The sequence below is a fragment of the Hylaeus anthracinus genome, unplaced genomic scaffold (assembly GCF_026225885.1).
Source record: "Hylaeus anthracinus isolate JK02 unplaced genomic scaffold, UHH_iyHylAnth1.0_haploid 12001, whole genome shotgun sequence".
In the NCBI taxonomy this organism is placed as follows: Eukaryota; Metazoa; Arthropoda; class Insecta; order Hymenoptera; family Colletidae; genus Hylaeus; species Hylaeus anthracinus.
This window is the reverse complement of record NW_026534348.1, coordinates 8,543,610-8,556,638: the sequence shown is the minus strand read 5'-3', so window position 1 is coordinate 8,556,638 and position 13,029 is coordinate 8,543,610. Positions and strand designations below refer to the sequence as shown.

The 13,029-nt window shown below is 44.3% G+C and overlaps 1 protein-coding gene across 3 annotated transcripts in view; it reads right to left on the bottom strand.

The window, feature by feature from the left end:
- The window catches only part of LOC128891351 (uncharacterized), a 168,079-nt gene that overhangs the window by 11,233 nt on the left and 143,817 nt on the right, over window positions 1-13,029 (bottom strand). For 2 of the 3 annotated variants that reach the window (XM_054150789.1, XM_054150788.1), the window contains exons 5-9: window positions 11,612-12,666; window positions 9,372-9,469; window positions 8,938-9,056; window positions 5,054-5,222; window positions 3,859-4,013 (exon numbers count right to left, since the gene is read on the bottom strand). In XM_054150789.1, the coding sequence (XP_054006764.1) occupies window positions 3,859-4,013; window positions 5,054-5,222; window positions 8,938-9,056; window positions 9,372-9,469; window positions 11,612-12,666 (1,596 nt within the window). The remainder of the gene's footprint in view (window positions 1-3,858; window positions 4,014-5,053; window positions 5,223-8,937; window positions 9,057-9,371; window positions 9,470-11,611; window positions 12,667-13,029) is intronic. The other variant, XM_054150790.1, reaches the window with a different exon arrangement.

Genomic DNA, 13,029 nt, shown 5'->3' with positions numbered 1-13,029 from the left:
TCGGTATGGTTTCCTTGATCGCCTGTCGAATTAATATCAAATTCCCGATATTTCCGTAAAATTATCCATCGAGTAAATACTTTTCCTCGATAATGAATTCGTTTACGTAAATGTAATTGTGCGTTAACCATAACGAGGTTCCAGTTTGAATCGCTACAGATCGAGTAACACTTTCGCGTTTCAATTGTACAGCGAGCGTACGGTTATTAATAAATCGGAAATAAAATCGTTGCGAAAGAAAGAAAAGAAAACGTCATCAATTCTAAATTCTACTTGAAATGTTAACATTTCATACACATCGTGGGTGAAATCCAGTTTGATCAAAATTTAAGTCACCCTACACGATACGCGAGAAACTTTCTGGTGTTCGCGCGAGGATCAACGACGAGGATTTACGCGTATTAGGGTGCTTGCCCCGGTTTCTAGTTGGACCGGTCTCCTATCAATGGGAACAATGCCGTAAAACCAGACGTTCCCACTTTTACAAGTAGTTTGGTGGCCGTGGAGGGTCAAGTAATTCGCAGTTGGTGGTTGCATGTGCCCGATATCACGTTACGTAGCGTTTATGTCTGGGACTTCTCGCGCTCGTCTCGCTCGGTCGCGACACGGCTGGCCCGATGTTGAACCAACATCGAGCTCGTATCTTTTAACTTGAAGGATCTCCTCGCGCGAGAGTCACCGACATACGTTAAATACATATTCTCAACGGAAGAATATCCACGTCGTTGATTGTTTGTTTCATCGAAGAATTATTATTATATACACGTATGTAGAATCGATGCAAGCGTGAGTGAAGTATGCTTCGAATATCCTCGCCTCGGAGAATAATTACCAGTTTTCCGACCGTTGATAATTAATCTCCTTATGCGAGATGTACCAGACTCTGCCTGAAATTGGTCTAATTGTCTAATTGCACGAATTACCTAACGAGCTTTGAGCAATTAGGATGGTCCGACGATAGTTCGACGTTCGGCAAATTATAGGCGCGCTTGATCCGCTCGCTCTCTATTGTCTCCTTCGCGTCTTATCCGTGGCTAATACAACTTAAAGTAGTTGTACCCTCTTAGCCCCTAGCCCTCTCGTAAAGTCATACGACGCGATTTAGACGGAGGAATAGAAAAGGGTCCAAAGTTTCTGGAGACATTTTCAAGGGGGCACGCGTTATCGTCGGTTGAGCAATCGATACCTGTAGTAGCTAGTTGCAATGCTGACGGAACGCTCGAATGAATTTCGGCATGGACATGGCGTACACCCGGAACATGGCTGACAAGGACTGGAAACGTCAACCAGAATTCAGGTCAGACACGTATTTCAAATTCGTTCCAGAGACGATCATTGGATTATTCGGGTTGTTAGAGCATAGACTTGTTTCCAAATTGTAAGTCGCGATGCGCTCCCGTTAGATAATTTATCCATGCTGTATCACGCTAGCGATCTATTCCGTTCAGTTCTACAAATAAGTCTTCGTATGAAATTTTTACTTTCAAAATCTGTTATACATATACGGAAAATGTTATTCGATCGGATCCATTTTATACCTTCATTAAAAACGCGTTATCTATGCTGCGAATATTATTTTTATCGTGATAGTACGAACCATTGGAAATAACCACGCGTGTAACTACACACACGGAATCACTAGATGGAACAAATGTAACGACCATGCACGCGTAGATTGGAATAAATCATTTTATTATTAATTTACCAAATAATCAAATTAATTATGCCCAGTGGCACGTGTATTGTCGCCGGTATATTTAATTCACTTGGTATTATCATCGAAAATTCGTCAATGTTATCGCTAATCAGTTTACATGTCCTACTAATTAAAATCCAAAGCCCAGCTACATGTTTACGCTGGTATGGACGAGTCTCCACGAATTGGCCGTACCTCTGGTAAAATTTGTCAAATTTTCGGAATAAAATATAGAAAAGAACGGATTCGAGAGACGCGAGTCGGAAACCGAAGAAAGAGGTCAAAGTAATTCGATGGCGGATTGCCTTTCTAACGATCAGATTAATCTCGCGTTATCCCTCAGTTACTCCCAGCATAGCGGCATAGCAGCGACGCCGCGACGCCGACGGTCGGACGAGATTTGTAATTCCAACGAGGACGACGGTTATTAAGGCTTAAGTTAAAGACGATCAGAGCATCGAAACGATCAGCTAGTGAAACTAGTCCTTGCTTGTGATCCGCCCATCGACATCGACATCGACGTCGACGTCAACGTCGAGTAAAATGGCTATATACCCACTAGGACGATATCTACTTTCCCTGTACAGAAAAGGTGAAAGTGATTCATTTCTGTAACCATAAATATCTGTTACGTCTACTATCGCACAATCGAGCCAAGAACATAACAAGGTGCTTCTTTCTTGTATCGAAAGCGGATGGATCTCTGACGAGAAAGAGCTTTTCCGTGAAAGCTCTCAACTCCTTTCATCCCGAAAACGTGAGTCCCGTTATAATGTCGACGGGCGGGTGTGCGGATTCGTCGCGTTCCCGTGTTCGAAGAACTCGTCGTGATACGTGACTCCGTTGATGCGAAAGCACGTATTGTCGCTTTTTCTCGCGGATGTTCGAGCATTTCTACTCTCGTCGTCATTATCGTTTTTTTTTCTTTTTTGTTTCTCGATACTCCGGGCCTATTTTCACGAATCAAACTTCTAAAGTGAACATTAAGACAAGTATTTCACTGTTAAACGACGCGACGCCGACGTCTCGAATCCTAGAATCTTAGAATGAGCCGAACGTATTGAAATTTCAAAGTGAAATTTTCTATTAAAAACATCGTTGGTCATACTTCTATTCGTTTCTTTCAGCACAGCGTCGAAGTCGGCGTCGGCGGCGTTACGATCATCTGGGCATAAAGAAGCGCGAGTAGCTGTACGGTCGAAATGTCACCACCTAATTGTAAGAGAAAAACTCGACGCGCGATAAATCGTACCCCAGGGGGACGATCTCATTTTTTACAAGAGTCATTTACTTTTTATCCGCCCCTCGAACGCTTTAATATACGATCGCGCGATTCGAATTAATGAATTTTCCAACATGACCGCGAATGCCGACGGCGAAGGCATTCAATTTTCGTTCAAAGGTGTTCGATCGTTCGATGGTAATTAATACCTACTAGTGCGTATAAAAGGGTCTAGCAGGATAAGGATAGGCAATCGGTCCCCACCACAATTTTCATTGCTATTATGTGCCGTACAATGCTTTTGACCTAAAACATCATCCCACAAAGTTTCAGACCGTTATCTCCCCGTTTAAGGGTAATATGACTTAAGTTTATTATTTTTTTTTTCTCGGTTAATTTCAGATATTTAAATTCTGCAAAGACGAAAATATTCCTACTTATAAACTGCGTCTCATATATTTTTTCAGAGTATTTTTTAATTATTAAGGGTATAAAATGAATCGTTTCTTTTTTTCGGGTGGTAAATGGAAGCAACACCTACCAAAAAAATCAGGAATGATGATCGGTTATTTAGCTGACACATGTAAAAGTTTCAGAACGGTCGGAGTCCTGGAACATGGTTAAGTAATTAAAAAGAAACAAAAATCCCATGCATTACGCCGTATGCATTAATTTTTAATTATTTAACCATGTTCCAGGACTCTGACCGTTCTGAAACTTTTACATGTGTCAGCTAAATAACCGATCATCATTCCTGATTTTGTTGGTAGGTGTTGCTTCTTGCAATTACCACCCGCAACAAATAAATAATTTATTTTCTACCCCTAATAATTAAAAACATATCCTGAAATAAATATATATGAGATGCAGTTTATAGATTTCACGAATGAACGCTGCCACTATTATCTACCCACACATATTATGGAAGTGAAAAACTCACCGTTGAGTACGTGGACCGCGATAGTCGTGTTGGCCTTTCCGGGTACCACGCAGGTGTAGTTGCCAGCGTGCCTAGGGGTAGCTTTCTCGACGATCAGGGTGCTGACGATCACGAGGACCTCCTTACCAGCCGTAATCTCCGTTGTCCTGTTCTCGCTGGAAACGAGATACCCTTGCGTGACCCACATCGAGCTCGTGTATCTGTATGTATCTCGGCCGTCGCGTCAGTGTCGGCGTCGGCGGTAATAAGTGTCAGTGAACACGGATACGCTACGTATCCGCGTTACGGTCTGGAGAAAAGTAGCGAAGAAGAAGGTGAGGACGGTATGAGAGGGCGGGACCAAGAGTGTTGGCTCGTTTCGCGGATACGGTTCTCTCTCGAGCGGGTTTCGAGTCTTTTTTGCGCTCTACTTGGAACCCCTGTGGTTGATAATTTCATTAACGTCGCTCGCGGGATCGTCTTTCGTGAAATTGCTTTCGGTCGATGGACCTTGTCGCGTGTGCGCCTCGAGCTCATGCTAGATTACAGTGCGAGCGTAGCGATGCTCCAATTGATTTCCGAGTTGCAGAGCTGGGATTATCGACTCTTCTTTCGCAAATAGGAAATTGGTTGCACGGCAAACGCAATACAGTACGTAGACGTACTCTCGATGCTTCGTCCATAGAATTTTATCCTTTTTCGAGAGAAAATACGCATATTTGTATTTTTCTACAACGCAGAGTTTATTTCGAGGTCGAATTTGAAAAATTTCACATTTTAATTGCAAGTGTTTTCCAGAAATTTAAGTTGACGTACGGCGAGAGAGTTAGTAGTAATACGAGAATAAATTTGCATATTATTGTATGAAGAACGATCATGCGATGAAATTTATTTATCTTTTCGAGCACTTTTATCCGTACACGCAGCTGCCGCGCGAAGAAATATGGCGAGATGGAAATGGAATAGCGCTCGTATGTTTCACGTAGCGAGATAATATGGACATCTATGAGAGGAGTTTGGATTTAATTGTTGTCCGCTGTAAAACGTAAAATTACCGAAACCGAATAATCATTATTTATTTTCCACCTATCTGTTCATCCACGTGTACGTAGCTACATACAGGTACAGTTTGGATGAAGAATTGTATTTTGTTGAGAAATGTTCGAGAAATATAGGAATTGCAAGGATGAGGCTTAATGGAATCGGTAAGATTTACCTAACGTCTTCGGTGAGCGTTTCATCTCCTCTAGTCCAAATTACGGACTCCTTGAGGACTTCGAGGACATCTCTGGCTTCGCACTTGAGTTTCAGAGCACTTCCTGCCTTCAGGTGTCTTTCTTTAGGCACTATTCGCCCGGAATCGTCCGTTATTGTTAATTCCGGCGCTGCAATTCAAAACAGGTCTTCTGAATGACATGCTCGTCTACCGTGAAGACGAGAACAATGAAATTGTTTATTCGTCGCATTATACATATGCATAATATTTTTATTTCGATTTTCGAAACATACAAAAGATAAGGTATAAGTATTTGAAAATAATCATTGGAAACGAAGGGTTAATTGAGCCCAAAAACGATAAACATTGGACGTTTCTACGTAAGAAGAATTTCAAAATCAATTATTTGCAACAGAAGTGTCGAATGTCTTGTCGTTGGATGCGCAGAATCGTAACGATAGGTTCCATCGGAAACCAACAGAAACGATTATCGGAACTCTGTCGTCTTATCGAGGAACCAACACCGTGGATGACAAATGGGACAGGTATGGGAGCGTGTCGGTACGTGACCGGTCATCAAAATTAGGCTCGAGTGAAAGAAGCGAACACATTTGTTGCACGAGGCTGGCGGTCTCGAGGTTTCGCGAAGGAAAATCAACGTCGAAGGCGATCCTTGTTCCTTATACGTAATCTGGTGTAGAAACATTTCGAACCAGTCGATTTTCGAGTAGAATGCGGAAACGTTTCCGACATGGCCCTTACTGCAGCGTCCGTTAGGACTCGATGCAACCAACCGTCCGCGATTCTTGAGTCGATCGCTATACAAAAATACGTTGCCTCCCTTTCTTCTCTTTCCTTTTCTCACTCGCTGTATCTTGTTCGAATTAATCGGTTTATTCCGATTTGTTTTCCCTTTAGACGTACACTGCGTTGACTTTTACGTATAGTAATGCGCTATAAAAGCGCATCTCTCTGCGTTCCTCTGTTATAGCGTTCCATACCGGAGGTGAAATCTTTAGTAAACGTCAGCGTTGATGTATACTTTTCAGTCGAGCCGATCGCGATCCATGGTTCGAATAAAAGTGGTTCCGCGTGGAATATCGACGGATCGAGAAAGGTAAATAACCCGTTCTCGGAGAGGAAGCATCGGATATCTCCGGCACTGTTCAACGAATAGGCACGCGGATGGGATTCGATGGAAAATTTAATCCATCGAGACTGTAGAGGAACAGTGGGGTATGGGAGCGGGCCACGTTCGAAATTTCTTCCGACGGATCATTTTTTAAGCTCCTTTGGAACGAATGGTCGCGGACCAGGTGGACGGGGTAGGAGGATGCACATCGAACCGGATGCTTTCCCATGGGGACATCAGAAGTCGCGGAAAGAAGGAAGGGAGAAAGACGAGTACCTACCTGCTCTATATTATTTAAATTGGATTCCGCAATTCCGCATGGCGCGAGTTCCATGCCGCGCTGCCCGCACCCCCTCTCTCAATGTTCGACTTTCTCTACCAGTTTTACGAATTGATTTCCCTTCGATGCTGAAATATTAAGCTGCTTAGATTTCGTCCGTTTCGTGAAATACTCTGTGCGATATTGTTGAAAGCGTCCGCGGTTATTCCTTCGAGAGTTGAATCGACGCGACGACGATCGTCCGCGCGTTAACCATTCTATTTATTCATTTATTCGTTTCTAGACAGAGAAATGCTTTTTATATTAAACGACATTCATATGAAAGAATTTAGTGAAATATCTATACACGGATCGCGTGTCGGTAAAATGTCGTCACGTATATCGAAACTGTCACGATAAATATCCGAAGACACAAAGCGTGTCGAACAAAGTGTTTAATGAATCGATTCGTGCGAAAAACACGGTTCGCATGTTTATCGGGGCGCGGCAAATATTGTCATAGCCTTCGTCACCTAATAAATGGAGCCCGATGAACATGGATCAATCTTGGCGTTAATCGTATCGCGATGATCGATGACAGCTCGACGCTGCGCTTCTGTCCGTCTACGTAGATGCGAGAAATCGTTCCAACGTGACAAATATGCAATCTCGAAGAACGCTGACATCCCAGATCTCGAGATCTACGTCTCGTCACAGTTCCGTTTTCCTTACACGCTAAAAAGTACTATTAAAGTAACTATTAGAGTAAAGAATCGCAGAGCAGGAAAAAGATCTCGTTTCGTTCACCGAGTCAACTGTTACTAAAACATTGTTACTAGAGCTGTTTACTGGAACGCTACCTTTTCGGTCAGACCTGGTGCAGTTGAGTTCCCGAAAGTTTCCCGTAGCTCGAACGAGCGCTTTCTCTCGCGCTGATGTTACCTCTCCAGTTCTTTATCTTTGCACCGCGACTGCAAAATGCGATTTCGACGAGTGCTTCTCTCACTTGTTCGCCGAGTATTCTTTTCACGATGCTCCAGAAAAGTTGGCAAGTTGTCGTTTCAAACGACAACGCGTTTCATCGTCATAGTCGTTGATCGACCGTGATCGTATTCCTCTTTCTTCGATGCTCGCAGAGTGGAAGAATGACGAATGACACTGGTCAAAGGAATTTCTACGACTGGAAAAATTGCAATCCAAGTTGGACGAGGAAAGGAAAAGAGCCGGAAGAACGTCTCCTCGCAACCATTCGTTCCGACCTACTTTTGCCTCTCAGTGGGTGGCTTTTGTTCATTAGTCTTGACTAATCGCTTTCTTATCGAAAACCCTTCAGGAGTCGTCCATTTCCGATTCGTTGTCGAAACTTGGAGACAAGCGTGGAATCGTCGAAAGCGAAACGTTCGTTTCACCAATTTATTCGGAACAATTTTTTACGAACTTTAAATGATGCCATTACATATGTATATCAACGAATGTTGATTTTTCCATATAAGGGTACTAGGGTAGCAACGTATCGATAGCATTTGAAAGCGATTCGGTCCAATCGCAACTCTCTACCGTCATGAAATTACGTCCAATTCGGAATTTCGTCCGCTGCGAGGCTCGTGGGAGCGGAACGACCGCCGCGCCCACGCCGCAGGAACGGGTCAAAGAAATTCCAAGCAGCTCGACGATCGCGGAAAGCAGAGACGCGCGCCAAACGGACAGACTGACGGGGACAGACCTAGGGAAAGGAGTCGTGTAACAATGTCGGTCTATCCGGGTTTGTTCTGCCCTACTTGGTCCTTACGGTGGCTTTTGTTCGCCGAGCGGCCCTCCTCGGATCGGATCGGATCGGATCGGATTACTGGCCACGAGGCGCTTTAGTCGAGGAAATGCGGGTTTCCATTGCATCGAATTGGCGACGTAAGGGGATCCAAGAGGAAACGGCAGAGCTATCCAGCGATACCCTAACCCTTTCCATCGGGTAGCTCCGTGGCTGGCTCGCTTGTTCCTTTCTCGGGTCTCGAATGTCGTCCGTGTCCTCGTCACTCGACTACCCTTCGTCCCATTTCTCGGTCAAGCTGTGCGCCCCTAACGTCGATGAGATTTGCCCCTCGGAGGGAAACAGCACGATGGACACCCAAGGAAAATAAGATGACCGGACGGTAGTGGGTTCGGGACCGCTGTGAACAAAATTTATTCAACGGGGCGAGCCAGGCACGACGGTTTTCTTTAGGTTCTCTCCGACTCCGCATCTTTCGTTTATTCTAATCAGGATGGGTTTAACCGAGATTGGACAATGGATTATACTTAGCGATATCCCACTGCCCTGGGCTACTCTTGATTACGTTACGGACTTTAGACGCTCCGAGATATTCCCGTTTAACGATCAACAACTTTTGCAGGGTTCACCGAGGAAAAACTTTACGAATTCGTCTTTTATTGCTTTGCTCGCTGTAGTTTGTCGAGCAGAGCGGAAATTTATCAAAGTCGAAAACAAGATTCGCTCACCTGTGACGATCACGTTAATGTTTTTAACCAAAGGCGGATGCGTCGAGACTTGGCACTTGTAGAGTCCTGAGTCCCTCGGGGTCGCATACTGAATTTGCAGTCTATAATTGCTCGGATACCTAAAAATCAAGCGAACAAAAGATTTCATATCGAGTGTAGGTACTAGTTATATTATGTTGCCGCGAATCTGCAAGTTTTGGTGATTATACACTTCCGCTTTTTCTTTTTATAAATCGGTCAAAGTTATTCTATGTGTATCGATTATGATCAAACTTGGTTGAAATAGAGAACTGAAATTTCATTGAAATCTATCGAGCTGTTTTGACGGCGTCGTGTTAGCAAGTATCGATTCTCTCGACAACGAAAAGATAATTTCTTTTTGCTTGTGTAAAACTGCGAAAAAAATTGTCTCGGTTTTCGGTAATTTCTCTCACCTGAATTCCAGACTAATCCTCTGATCCACGCTGTAGGTGGTCTTGCCGACGGTGAGCAGTCTGAAAGAGTCGTTGCTGTGTTGTTGCAACCACACCACCTGAATCGTAGCACAGAAAATATCCTTTGTTATTACCTCATAAATCACGGATTTCTCTCGAGGGCAAGAAAGATGAGAGAGCGGAGCGCCTCGGCAGAAAAAGAAGCGTCGCATTGTTTCCACGGTCCACCGACCAGGGAAATTAAACGAGATTTCGTCGGAAAATTAATAATTTCGCGACGGAGGAGTCGAGAAGCCATTCGTTGAATCGTCCTCGAACGAATGCACTCAGCAATTTCTTCGTAAGCGTTCTAGACGAGAACGGCTTACGTTTCTCAGTCTCCTCGACTCGACTTTTCGTTTCTCTTCTCGCGACTCCATGCTAACTTTTTTCTTTCTTCTTTTTCCTCGAAAACTCGATTTCGCGTACCGTACGATATGTGTCGAGTGTCGTGTCAGACGGATACACGTGCCCCGATACGCCTACCAGTTTATCAAACTTCATTTTCGCGGGTGAAAGTACTCGTGCCTGGCATCCTCTAACCAGTTCGATTGATTTAAACATTATGTTTTTAACCGACTTCGAAAAGGAGGAGGTTACTCAATTCGACATGTATATATTTCTTTTTGTTTTTATTTTTTTTTTTAGGAAAAGGACAAAAATTTGTCCGTTACCTCATTGAGCTCGATACAAATGGTCCGCACAGTCGCGAATTTCTTAATTAATCGACTGCGAATAGTTCGCAACGACGATTTTAGTTTGATATTCTTACAGTGTATCGAGGTGCACGAGTCAATCTCCTTTTCTTTCCTTGGCACGGCTGGTTTCGCATTACATATTCCAGGGAATATGAATCCATCCGGAATCCCAAGCAGATCGCGTCCCTCGCGACGAAACGCGACGGGAAGCCATTGATCGAACGGAAAACGCGAAATTCGATCAGATCCGATTACGATGCAAAAAGTTGTTCGCGAAGGCCGATCCAACGACGCTAACGAGAATGATGTTTGAAATTACAATCGGTTTTCTCTGCGATTCACTCATTTCTTCAGCTGTGTTCGCTCGTGAACGGGCAAACAGTGAATTTACGAAACTCCGGATTCGAATGGTAATTGCAATCGTTTCGCTCGAGCTTCCTGCCTTTCTTCAAAGTATCGGACTTTCTGGTTTGCTTTTGACTTTGAGGGAACCAACGAGTTTCGCGAAGCCTGGTTCAAACGTTAACAAGATTAATTTCGGCCGAGAGTTTATCGGGCTTCTGCCAGTCGAGGGTTTTTGCGTTGATCTATAGTATACGGTTCATGCGTTGCGTTGCGTTTCGTTGCGATCATTAACAAATATTTTGACAAATATTTACCGCTGCATTTATACACAAGGGAAGATTATACATACAATACACCTATATACGATACGAGCTTTGAATATTTGAACGTACCTGCATGTAACGATGATGCATTCGATAAATTCATTCCGTCTATGTTACCCTCGACTATAAGCCGAGTAACGTAGCTTTCTATATTTTCGTTGCGCAACAAAATTGCTTGTAGATAAAGGACGATTTTCATTGAGAAATGAGAATGATAGACAGGATGTAACTGGATCGTTCGATGCGCTCGCGCCATATCAATCTCAATATCTCTGATTTTACGTAGCCGAATATTTCAAGCGAAGAGGGATGCAGGAAATGGTAATACGCGATCCTATCCGTCATCGTTACGTTACACTCCATTAATCCTACTCGATGCCTAAAAAATCTTTCGCAGAAGCGAGAAACACTAGAAACGAATCTGTACCTGTCAATGTCAATCCGCACGTGGACGGCGAAACATACTTTGATAGATGTATATATCGTGTATATTTTTCTTCCGAGAATAGGTAACAACCTATCCGTAGAAAGACCGTAGCAATTGGTTTTTCAACGTGTCATCAGCTATCCTTTTTCGACTCGTGTACAGTATAGACTGGATAAGTGCCAGACAGGATTGACTGGATAAATGCAATGTCTATGTCTCGATTTTCTTGGATTCATCCAGTCTTTACTGTGCACCACTACTCGAGTCTTGTAACTCGAGAAATCAACGAAGTAAAAGTGTAATTGAAAGAGAGTGGAGCAGAGAGAGAGAGAGAGAGCTGACAAGATCGAACGAGAGCAAGAAAAAATACGACAAGTTTCGAGCAATAAACGAGCAAACACACATCACCTCTTTGTTGCCGAGCATGCCGACTCTGCAGTCCAACAACATGGTGCTTCCAATCCTGGCGGAGACGTTCACCTCCTGTCCGCCGTCTTCGTAGTAAGGTCCGAACTTGCCAAAGGCGCTGTCAACGGTGGGCACCAGGAATTTTCTGGCGAGTAAGATTCTCTGAGTTGTAGTCGGAAGCATGCCATTGCGACCGCGATCTCGATCGTTCTCAATCTCGGTTTTGATCGAGGGCTTTATCTCGTAGAAACCTTTGGTGAACTTTCCGCTAGGTAGAAAATGATTGTTCAGCATTTTGGAATAATCTTTCCTCGATTCCTCGTTGCCACCGCGTCGCTGATGCCGTTCGTCCGATTCCAAAACAGGCGATGGCACTTGAAACGAGATAGCCCTGATGTCCTCGGCGTTCTTCTGCTGGGTAGAGCTCGTCATCGTCACGATCGTTGGAAGGATCGAAATCGACGTGGATCCGACGGATTCGTCGTTTTCCAGCCCTGAGCCATCAACTTGGACATCCACGACGTTGGATAGGCTTTTGTCATTCACGCGAACGGCATCTAGGTCGTTGTTTCTCTTCGGTAGAAGCGAATGTTCCACCCATAGAGTGGTCGATGTGCTTTCAACTCGACTCGGCTGCGCCGAGGTTCCGTAATCTATGCCGATTACCTGTGACTGATTTTCGAGGCTATTGCGTTCGAATATCTTTTGTTCTGTTCCCGTGGGACCGTGGACTGATTGCGAGTCGTGAATACCGTTGAGCGCCACAGGAGTAGCCAACGACTCGGATACCGAAACGTTCGTCGGATCATCGCGATTCTCTGTATCGCGCGGAGAGTGTTCGTCTTCGTCTCCGTCCCCGTCCCCGTCTCCGTCTTCGTCTCCGGATACGGTAATCTCGCTGCCAGTTTCGTTGAAGCGATTTTGAAGAGTAGGAACGATAGAATCCCTGTCGACGGTACCGTTTCCTGCCAACCTCTCGTCCTCCTCCAGGCGTCGATCCTTCTCGTCGACTCTGGGATGATTGATACTGTTCTCGATGGCGCCATTCTCTGCTTCTACGGCAAAGAAAAAGAGGACGGGTCAGAGTGGGCGATGGCGCACCATCCAACTACACCGCGATTTCCGGGGGTGGAAAGTCGACACGCGAGACGATCGTCGGGGAACAAAAATTTACGATGTGTTTTTTCTTTCGTACAAGAAGAACTGACGAGCAAAATCCGCGAAGAATTCTTTTTAACGACGCTATGCATGTTCGTAAATTGGTCGAGTTGCTCGTAAATGGGTCGTAAGTTGTTTTGCGAATGGTATATGGCCAAACCGTGTTCGTGTACGTGTACATTCTATCCATATAAACACATGCGTTTCGTTATATTACGTGTCGTATTCTTATTACCAACAACGCATATACAAACTACATG